We start from the raw sequence: 11,732 nt of genomic DNA, 5'->3' as shown, positions 1-11,732 counted from the left end.
AATAGTTGTATACAAATTACTGATCCGATAATCAACCTATCAGATCAGTAATATCTAAAATTTTAAATTGATCGAAATCTTTACATGGTTTATTTTGAGGTCACCATCACGGTGATGAGGAGGGTGTTTTTATGCACAAATAATCATGTGATTTTATAATTGAGTAATCTTGTCAGCATAAACGAAATTAAATGTCAAATCCCCAAAACCCGACTCTATAGGCAGTTCATATTTCTAATCTACAAATGAGTATATTGGACATGGAGAAATGGTTGAAATAATATATAGAATGATGGCAACAGACCAAGGGGAAAAAGATACGAGAAAGAAAGAGAGAGGTGTCAGCAAAGTGGTGGGGAGTGAGAGAAATCAAAATGGGGAGAGGATGAAAGTAAGAACGGAGAAAGAAAGAAAAAAGATAAACATAGAAGGATGAAGAGACGGAAGATGGGAGGGAGAGAGAAATAGAAGGGAAGAAAAATGGAGATTTAAAAAAAGGCTTGGAGGGGGAGAGAGAAAGGCAAAGAGAGAGAGGAAGAGAAGGATCCCAACGCTTCTTACATTTTTTGTAAAACCAGGAAATATGTGATACTATTATATAATATTGAATTATATCAAATGTGACCATTATGCTACTTCAATGTATTCAAAGAACTACAGCACTAACATATTAAATTTATGTTCAAGGCTCCAACTAAATGATATATCAAACAATAATATCACAATACAAGAAATACATTTGATTATATACAGAACACGGAAGATTATGACAATTTCAATTAATGGAAGTGAAATATGTGAAAGAACCTGCATAAAATGCTAAGCTTGTAATGTCTGAAGGTTCCTTAATATGTCTCCGTTTTCATGGTACTTCCTCACGGGGGAAGGGGGCTTTACGTATATCGAACAAAATACTGTATATGCATAGACATACTGAGCAACTCGTGTCTGAAGATTTGTTTTCAATGTCTTAAAAATCCCATTGAAAGGATTTTCTTCTTCATTAGACATCCCAGTATTGTTGGCCTCCATAAAGTGGCAGTGATCTGAAGGCGGCCACATGTATTGGGGAAAATCCCCTTTTAACCCTAATTCTCCCGGGGGGGGGCATAATGACCCACCCCCGACAATTTTCGCGATATATCCGCTGCACAATTTTTTTTTACCTCGCCGCTCGCTGATTTTTTGCTTTCAGGTCTCGCGCAAATTTTGAGACCAAATTTGTGACGCCCTGGTACGCGGTTAACATATTACGCAACATTATGTAAGTGCATGTCAGAGTCAAAATTGCTCATAAATGTGATTTTGCTTTGTTTCTGATCAGAATTAAGTCTGGAACGATTTCCATAAAAAACAATAAAAAACAAAAAGTAGAAAACACGAAAATACACAAGAAATAAAAAAAAACAATAAGGTACATAAGAAATCGGTCTTGGTACCAGGATTTTTTTTCATTCACAATTGTTAGGAATGCTATAAAGAATATTTTCACCAACAATAGCATTCTAGAAGCTTTATTTAGTGAATCAGAGCAAAAAGTATGATTTCATGAATAAATTAGCATAATCAATTCATATAAAAAAAATAATTCAGTAAAATTTACTAATGCAACTGAGTAGATTACGTCATTCTCAACCACTTTTTTGTCGTGATCGCGCAGTCCGCGGCTGAGATCTTAAGGGGAATGGCAAGAATCAAAATACCCCGGGAGATTTGATAATGCTCTTCCATTTGGTGAATTATCGGATTGTCTAATACCAATTGGTCTACTAATCAGTTCATCTAACTTCACTTAGTCTAAACTCATTTCGCCTACAACCAGTTGGTCTAATATCCACCTCGTCTAATCAGCAGTTGGGCTAAAACCATTTAGTCTAATTTCCAGTTAGTTTTACACCACTTGGTCTAATTTCCACTTTGTCTAATATTCAATTGGTCTGATAGCCAAATGATATAATGACCAATTGGTCTAATACCAAAACCGACTAATGACCACTCGGTCTAATCGCCAATTAGTCTAATACCCATTAGGGCTAATCGTCACCTGGTCTAATTTTTATTTTATCTAATTCACGCTTGGTGTCATGTCAATTCATTATATTATTACATCATTTATTATTATTTTTGATATAGAATTAACACATATGGTACGTAGTGGACAAATACCATGCATCAGTTAATACATATCACCAGAATCCGGAGGGGTAGGGCTGGTTAAAAGACAAGCTTTCTTGACAATCTTCTGCGAAAGCACGAGCCTTGTTAACCCGATTCAGCACAAGAACTATTGGCAAGCAAGGTGCATTATACCTTATTCAAGATTTAGGCAAACGAACGATCGAAAAAAAATCCGAATTCCCAAAGCCTTTTATAATTCAGTCCTGCCCAGATTTTGAAATATAAGGTCAGCGCCATACAAATACTTCTTTAGTGTTGATACAATATGGTCGTCATTTTCATCACAGCGTATCATTGCAAGATGATGGTCTTGCGCATAATTTAGACCAGAATTATCTACAAAGATCAGCAAACGCTCATCCATATGTGAATAGAGCTCAACTACATCAGAAGTTCAATAAAGTACAAATGATGATCCAAGGTGGCAAACGCGAGCATGTTTGGTGTGAGACTCACCATGTAGCACCATTTGCATTTGATTTGTCGCGGGAGTTTGATTGGAGCAAACGCCTTCTCCTCTACGAGTCTTGTTTCTTTGATCCTGTAGAGCGCTAGCTTGAAAACGGTCGATCTCTCACGAACTCTTGCCACCAGAACCCTGTCCTCGCTATCCACAGCAGCATACAGATATTCATGGTTATCACTTGCAGTAAGTGAGATACCGACATGGCCTTGCCTATCGTAGAGGTTGATCCGACTTGGTGTGATGCAACACGTGGTAGTGATCATCCACCCGCATGTGGTGACACAAATGTGTTCTGGCTTGATGTTACCCGTCGACAAGGTTTGATGAGGATTAGCATTAGTGCCTTCGAAGATGTAGATCTCTGGGTTGTCATTGACTGCATATATTTTGCCACTGCGGTCACTGCATAAGCTGAAGTAGTTGTTGCCTTCCTTGCGGGTATATTGAAGACCGGTGTATATGTTGTTGACGTCGTACACCTTACAAGGTTGAGCACCGTGAGAAACGACGGACCTCCCATCGCCTAAGAAGGCAATGTCCCAGACCTGCCCGACTTTACCCTTCAAATATTGTTTCTTTTCCCCAGACACCGAAAAACGATCTGCACCGTTTCGGTTCAATCCATAACCGACCACGACAGAATCAGGGGAAAGTGCAGCAATGCCTCGCATGTACCCCGCTAAATCTATCTTTCTTGCGATACTCAACGTGTAGGTTCTTATCTGGGCTGGTACGGACAGTGCAACCGCTTGAGCATTACTTGATTCCCCGTTAGGAACGGCATTTTCGCGACTTTCAATGCTAAATTCTACAGGAGCTACAGCTCCAAGAACAGTTGAGGTGCTCCTATCATCTTCTTGATTACATTCTTTTGAGGAGATACTATCGTCTTCTTCACTAAACTGATTTTCACCGTGGGTCTTACTAGCTGAGTAACTGACTTCCTTGAAAACTAGACAGCCAAGCTCAAGAACTTTGTCATCTGCTGGGCAGAAATGTATTCTCCTGATTTCTTGACCAACATCACTGAAAGATGTTCGTTCAACACTTTCTGCTAGTAGGTTCTCTAGGTTACTACAAAGTAGGTTATGGGCCTTAAGTGTGCTCAAATCAACAAAACGAGTCGATTTACGTCGTATCTCCGACAACGAGCTGTTTATGTTGTCTATTAGCCGTTTGTTGTGACCAACCCAGTTATCACAGGCCTTGTTTAATGCTGATCTATGTTCATTTACAGTATCCAAGAGCAATGTTTCATTCTGCAGGAGTATGGTTCTCTTTTGTGCAAGTTGGTCCCTGATCTGTGATTCCAAAGCATTCAGATGTGACGAGATTTTGTTTTTATGTTGCTCGGTACTATAGATGACCTTTTCTATCTGGGACTTCCTGGTATCGCTTTGACGAACAAGAGCCCTTTCCTTGTCTTCAAATTCTCTATCTAACTCCTCTTTCTTTTTGATGACATGTCCCTGATGGCAGTCCAAGAAGCAATGGAGGCAAACAAATTCCTGACAATCTTCACACAAGATATCCCTGAAAACCCTACTGTGTTCTAAGCAAACGTTTGGCGAGAGAGTTTCTGTCAACAAATGCAAATCGTCCTCCAGATTCCTGACCAGGTAGTTAGGAGCGAGTTCTGCAACCCGTTCGGCCCCAAGATAAGTACAATTCTTGCATACAGGACATACCATGTGGTCAAGATGGCGATTTTTGTCATCGTACACCTCCAAGCAGTTCTGGCAGAAGGTATGACCACAGTTGAGGAGAGTTGCCTTGTTGAAACTTTCGAGACAGAGAGGACAAAAAAGTACCTGAAGTCGGACGTCTTTTTCGTTGGTGGCCATTTTAGTTAGCATTCCTGGTGATATCCTACATGTAAAAAGAAATAGAATTGAACTTTGAAAACAGTCTCTCATTGAGTTGACCAATCAGAATTATCCCCCGCCTCTCTCTCTCTCTCTCTCTATATATATATACATAAACAGTGCGTAATAGGACGAACTTGCAATCATAATGAGAATAGTTACGATCAATAAACATTTTTTCGTTGCATGTGTGCTGATTTTTCAAGTATAATTTTCTTTGAGGGGATCGAGACCTCCGTTTGCTCTTCAAATGACACTAAGCAAAAACATGCCATTCGAAGGTTTTTTTTTCTTTTCGTCAACCCTATCAATAATTTTTGTTAAACCCTTAATAGAATGTGAAAAATAAAGTAATGATACAAAATAAAAGTTTTTTTTCGTCCTAGTTGTAGATTTTGTCACGAAAAACCGTAATTCCCCGCATAGTCAAAAGGGAGGTTCACTCTGACAAAATTTTATTGTAAAAACTAACACAAGATTAATCATAATTGTTAAAAAAAGTTACTGAAGGCTAGAGGAAAAAAACATCCATGAATGAAAAGTTATTAGAAATCCAGTTGCATGATTGTGACGTCATACGAGAGCTGCCTTCCTAAACATTGTATGCCCCCCCAAAAATCATTAAATGCCAATTTCTCAGAAAATTATAAAAATATTTGTACTGTACCCTTAAGTATCAACAAACATTTTTTTTATTAACCATTTAATCAAAATTATTTATTTCATATAACATAGGATAAAGGGTTCCTGCTCCTATGACGTCACAAAATTCAAACCTTGGTATTTTCAAAGTTGATAAATTTTCCTCCAACGTTCACTTTATTTGTAATCACTCTTTTTTAATTCTAAAACGAACTTTTCTTCAGGGCGAATTTCCCTTTTAAACCCAGAACAGCCAATGCATAATGCAATGTCGGGTTATGTATTAATTAACCATTTAATCAAAATTATTTATTTCATATACATAGCATAAAGGGTTCCTGCTCCTATGACGTCACAAAATTCAAACCTTGGTATTTTCAAAGTTACTAAATTTTCCTCCAACGTTCACTTTATTTGTAATCACTCTTTTTTTAATTCTAAAACGAACTTTTCTTCAGGGCGAATTTCCCTTTTAATCCCAGAACAGCCAATGCATAATGCAATGTCGGGTTATGTATTAATTAACAATTAAATCGAAATCATATCTATTCAAATACAATTGTGGATTTCTTATCTCGTTCTCTACATTTGATAAATTTTACTGGATAAAACATATTTGGTCCGCCAACTTTGCTCATTTAATATGCCTGCAGAACATCATATAAATATACATTGTGAATAAAAAATGTATTTTGTTCGTTAACATTGCTGGCTTTCCATAGTTGTTGCTGATCGGATCAATTGCTCCTTCTTGTAAGACGGAACTGTGAAGGCAAGGATTGTTTTATGTTCGTTTATTGGTTGTGATACAGTGCATTGATCTTGTAGCTTATAACGACTAGCTATAATGCAGGCGGCTATTCACCATTTACCGACTACTGTTGCCACGTAGGATATTGAAGTACGAACGGGCAAATTGAAGACAACTACCCTCTTTCTCTAATTTTAAGATGAATGTTATAATGCTTACCCGATCAGGGATGGACGATGGCTTGTGTTATGAGGCTGGATTCGGTCACGTCAGAAGACGGCAGTGGCATCATCCATGGCGCACATATATTGCATTGTGATCGTTCAGTGAATGCATTGCGTTGAGCTCACCATAAATTCGTACAAGCCACACATCCACACACACAAGCACACATTTATCCACCGTGGACGTTCGTCACGTGACCCGCAAATATCATCAGTCAAGTATGATTTATGCTTCAACACAGCACAGGCGTACAGTTTACGAGGTAAGAAGTGCCTTGTCACGTGGCAGGCGCTCATCTGTAGAACGTTGCACATAACTTTCAGATGCGGTGCAGAGGGTGCAGCGATGTCTTCTTGAAACAACTCAACTATTTTTTTTTTTAATAATTGTTTTCTCTACATTGCTGTCTATCGGAAAAGCTTTGAGAAGAGGCTGTGCAACGATTCCCCTTGAAGATTATCAGCATTTGGAACATTTCGTTTGCATTTTTCTATCTTTATATGCATATTATGAAAAAAATAAGAATACATATCATGCATATTATGAAGAAAAAAAGCATCAATTTCCCTACGTCCGTAAGTTCTTGTCCAAATCATGACATCTCCCATTATAGAGTGGATTATATTTAAAACATAATTTATTTAGTACAACGCCTAAGACTGGAATCGATTTTCAATCATGAAAAAGGCATACATGAGAAATACAAAGATTTTAATAGTGTATGATCTTACAAGCTTCGTTCATATGTCATTGATGTCCTACGTTGGCCATGCTGGCCTATAATATTATTCATTTATTTATTCAAATATATTTATTCAGGATGACAAGATCGGTTAAGAAAATGTTTTTTACATCATGGTTCTCACATTAAAAACATAAATACATGTAAATCAATGATATATTTAAGATATGATAAAAATCAAAGTAATATCTAAAAAATTGTGCTTGAAGTGATAAAATGTAAGACAAGAAGATTTACAATATGTTATACAAAGAAATAAAGTAAATGTAAATAAATTTAAGTATTTAACAACAAATTAACGTTGTTCTTTTAGTATTCCTTCACCAATTAGTATCAGATATTCATTTTCATCATTATCATTGTTATTATTATTATATTCGTCCATATCTTCATGCTTATCATTATCATTCTCAGCATAACCAATCATATAGGTTGAGGAAAAGTACCTAACTCTACATAATCACGGCAATATCAGTGATCAACTTCATTATCGTGGTAGAAGCGAACACGAAAGGACAACGAAAGGACAAAGAAATCAGAAACTTATAATTGTGCTTCAAGAGGTAAAATGAGCTTGATGACGTATGTGAGAAGCGTACAAAGGTTAGCGATAAATCGCTAAAAGAACTAAACCATTCAAGACCATTTAAACATGCGCATTTGGTTCAAAATTAAACTAATCAAAAGGGTATTTGCTATCCGTCGCAAAATCCCTGGGGCCCATGTAGTAAAATATAAAGTAATGTATTATGAAGATGGCAAATAATCTCAAAATGAGCATAAGAATGAGATGTTTCAGGAAATGAAACAAAGAAGAAAACATTTAGGGGGTAGTAACGAGAACAAATAAGATGCAGAAAGGAAAAGTTAGAACGAGAAGAAACTCTGTAGTAATCAAGAAAAGGTTGTTGAACTGTTGAAGAGCATACTTTTCAATTTCTCAAAGAACAATGAAAATAAATACTTACCCTGCTGAATACTAAATTATATTATTCCCATAAGTTTTGTATAGGGATCATTCAGTTGCAGTATGAAACGGGTTGCAATAATTCCTTTTAAATAATATATATTTCAATTTTTTTAGTAAAATAATTTAGTGGCCGCTTTACCGATCCTCTGATTTTTACAAGTTGAAAATTCCTTTGCCGAACGCAGTCTTCGAGAGTATGACGTCGTTATTACTTATTGATTAGTCTCCTCAATGTGTTTTGCCTGGTGTTGTGTGTCATTTTTTACATCTGAAGGATTTGCTTTGCAGATGAGCTCCTCCATTTCTTCCTGAACAACGGCCGAATCTCCGTCGTCATCCAATTCCTATTTCCATAAACGACAATAACAATAACGTTTTATTTACCCTGGGTAGCCACTTCAGTTAGGAAACTGCTCTAAAAGCGGCCCTGTATAACATCATATGTTATTATCCCCCTTCTACAATCTAAATGCTGAACACCTAAGTCTTTGGTATGACTCGGCCAAGGATCGAACCCACGACCGTCCGGTCATGAGGCGGACGCTCTATTACTGAGCTACCGGTATGCTTGATATGTTACATCATAGAACAAATAATGCATGCATCCTGTGATAATGTGATTATAAAATAGACTACAGTTGTACGGTTGAACAAAAGAAAACAAACTTGTTTTAGTTTAGCTTCCATGATTTAACATAACGTATTGGTTCAGAGACGGTTAAGAACACACGAACTGTAATACCTTATTATCTAATCTACCTTAATAACTACACAGTACATACATAATTCAGTTAGATGTAAGGTTGGTTTCGTATAAAGAGTTTAAAGTTTAAACTGAACTGTGAGTTATAAATACAGTCTTAAAACATACGTTTTCAGAAATTTACTAGTACCACAGAGAATAAACTGACTTATAAGGCGTACCTAGGATTTTCCACAGGGGAAAATAAAGAGTATTAAAACATCAAAGTAGAATGTGAGGTAGTACTGGAGCGAAAAATTAAGCGAATACAAAGCTTTGATAAAACTAACAAAAAAATAGAAGTTAAAAATAGCGTTGTACCGACCTCTTCATCGTTGATCTTATCGGAACCACCGCGCATGTTTCAAACTTTCCGGGAAACAGCAAAAGAGGGCGTCTGTGAAATGGTACTTCAATCTGTCATCGATTAAAGTGGGATCCTGGAAACCTATATACATGATGATAAATGCACGGACGAATTATGTAATTTCGTGTTTGTAATATATATGTATATAGAGATATATACATTGTATAAATATATATTTATATATAAACTTGAACATACGTACGTGTGCGAAATACAATTTGAAGCAAAAACCAGTGTTATGAAGTATGATTAGTTTATGATACAAAACATGATATTCATTCCTGCTGACAATTACCCAAGATTAATATTTATAATGCCGCCAACATCTTCTTTCCTGGCAAGAAGAAAATAACTACATTATTGCTTAATTAACAGAAATGAATTCAGGTTCAGCAGAATAATAAGGCACTCGGCACGATCAAACGAATTGATCTTGGAAGAATATTACCTAATCTTGTCATGTCATTTTACACATTTCCAATTATTATTAGCATGATGCAAAAAACATAAAAAAAACATGATGTACAAATCAGACATGACATTATTCATCTAAATTAAGCAGAGATGGGGACGGTTTATCAAACCACAAATATGGTTAATTCGCTAAATAATAAACAATAAAATGATAATTTTGCAAAGGGTACTATAATAACTATCTGCATTATTTGGTTAAGATTGGAGCTGTGAAAATGGCCTCGGCTGGCCAGGGACTCGGGAAGTTTGGACAGTTCGGGTATAATTTCTACCATTAACCTCGATAGTGTATAATATTTAGGTACTATTACCTGTTATGTAGCTGACGATCATTGCTGTGACGACACACACGATAATTCCAATAATTGCGTAGTACTGATAAGAAAGCTTGATACAGGTTGGCGATTGTTGGTCTGATATAGACAGTGGGAGAACGAGATCGGAACGTTATATTGAGAAAAAAAATAGTAGTGGTTTTTAGTAAAACCCTCGTGTACATCAAATTACAGTTTGATTTTTTAAGTCGCTAGGTATTTTCCATCTTTACACCTTTATATGACGATAAATGAAATATTAGGCACACGAAATATCACAGAAATTCTGAAAAGAAAATAATTACGTTCAGAGGCAAGAAATTTAGATTTAGTTATATTCGGTGGAGAGGTGGAGGGTCTCCATTATATCTCAACGACAATAACATAACGCAACTTATAAAAATATGAAACTATTACAATTAAGATCCAGAGTATCTGAGGTCCCATTGGAATTGATGTTCTTAATAACGAGCCCTGGAAGTGTTTCACAAAGATCTAAGTAGTCACAATTATTATATCGTAAGTGATTTTACATACCGCCTTATTGATAGTTTCGTGCGGACGGTCTAGGTCGGATCGTGCCAAGACTATGAAGAAGACAAGCAATCAATCGCAAATTTACAATTAACACTCGTTGAGGCATACTTAAATATTTGTGAAACAAGCCCTGGTTTGGTCCTTGCTGTATACTTACATCTCTTCAGGACCCGGTTTCATGGTAGAGCCAGGGAGTGTTGTGGTATTCCATTCCGCTATCGGGTCAGTGTACCTTATATTGGGTACTAGACAGTCTTCAGTAGAGAGAAACATTTGACCCCTTGATGACGGATATACGATGGATCCAATCTTAATCCATGACAAGACTACTGTACTGGATACGAAACCAGCAATCGCACCCTGAAAAAATTGAAATAACACACACACACACACCCTCACACACACACACGCACATACATATATATATATATATATATACACACACAAATATATATGTATATGTGTATATATATATAAATGTGTGAAGTTATACATGTACAACAGCCTTGGCAATTTTTCAGAGCTAACATTATTCAAGAAAGAATAACAAACAGTCATTTTCAGGACTACATACATGGTGTTTACCAAAAATCTTGGTTCCTTTAATAATACATTTTATCAGGTGAACTAAATCTTCCGTTTAACCACTTTCTGATCGGGAAATATATATATATATATTTATATTGATATTAGTTCCAAAATCCACATGTATGTTGAAAAGTTTACGATATATAATAAAAAGTCAAATGCGATTTTTTATGCTTTTCCATCATGCTAATCATTTGTAAATATTGTGATTGTTAAAAACTTAAATAAAAGAAGTCAGATGCGATTCTACAACTATTGTTATGGCGTTTTTTTCAGCGTTCGTGCTCGGTTGACCACATTCTTATAATCGATTGTTTCCGTAGGTTGCCATTTTTTTATTATTCTTCCCTTACCTCATAATTGATTCGCAATGCATGCATAGTGCCGTACAACCCTTTCATTCGGAACCAAATCGTTATTTGAACGATCATGATTCCCGTGGAAAATAACATATAATGATGTATTTTAGCACGTGTGAAATCCAAATAAAATCGCGTTTTAGACTGTTAGACAGCGTATGCCCGACGTATCAACATTTCTCTAAAACGTCGGCATACGCTGAACTTCGATTTTTTTTTTCAACTCTGGGCGCATACTTAGCGTATTCATAACGAGTTGGACGTATTCATAACGTATAAGTAACTTATATCGAACGCTTCGTTAACTTATAAGTAACGTATTCCAACGAATGCTTTGCGTATTGCTGGCGTACACAACTTATGCCCTACGATAGCCTAACTTACGCATAGCGCGCGGCAGCGTATCGCTGACGAACTCGTGTCGTAGCCTATAAAAAAGGCTGCCGCTCGACTATTCAAATCATAACCGCACGATACATCACCGTATCAACACCAGCGCCAGCCCATGCCGA

The 11,732-nt window shown here is 36.5% G+C and overlaps 1 protein-coding gene and 1 long non-coding RNA gene across 2 annotated transcripts; both read right to left on the bottom strand.

Moving 5' to 3' along the window:
* Nucleotides 1-1,710: 1,710 nt before the first annotated feature.
* Nucleotides 1,711-6,242, bottom strand: LOC121416926. The gene is made up of 2 exons (XM_041610459.1): nucleotides 6,122-6,242; nucleotides 1,711-4,513 (listed from the first exon to the last, which is right to left on the bottom strand). Exon 2 carries the CDS (start codon nucleotides 4,498-4,500, stop codon nucleotides 2,560-2,562), a length of 1,941 nt encoding a protein of 646 aa, XP_041466393.1. The 5' UTR covers nucleotides 4,501-4,513; nucleotides 6,122-6,242; the 3' UTR covers nucleotides 1,711-2,559.
* Nucleotides 6,243-7,965: 1,723 nt separating this feature from the next.
* On the bottom strand, nucleotides 7,966-10,495 carry LOC121416478. The gene is made up of 4 exons (XR_005970179.1): nucleotides 10,431-10,495; nucleotides 9,734-9,835; nucleotides 8,907-9,029; nucleotides 7,966-8,183 (listed from the first exon to the last, which is right to left on the bottom strand). It is a non-coding gene; the product is annotated as an uncharacterized LOC121416478 (long non-coding RNA).
* Nucleotides 10,496-11,732: the final 1,237 nt, after the last annotated feature.

The sequence above is a fragment of the Lytechinus variegatus genome, chromosome 6 (assembly GCF_018143015.1).
Source record: "Lytechinus variegatus isolate NC3 chromosome 6, Lvar_3.0, whole genome shotgun sequence".
Classification (NCBI taxonomy): Eukaryota; Metazoa; Echinodermata; class Echinoidea; order Temnopleuroida; family Toxopneustidae; genus Lytechinus; species Lytechinus variegatus.
Note: the sequence above shows the minus strand (reverse complement) of the source record. Positions and strands in the feature narration are given on the sequence as shown.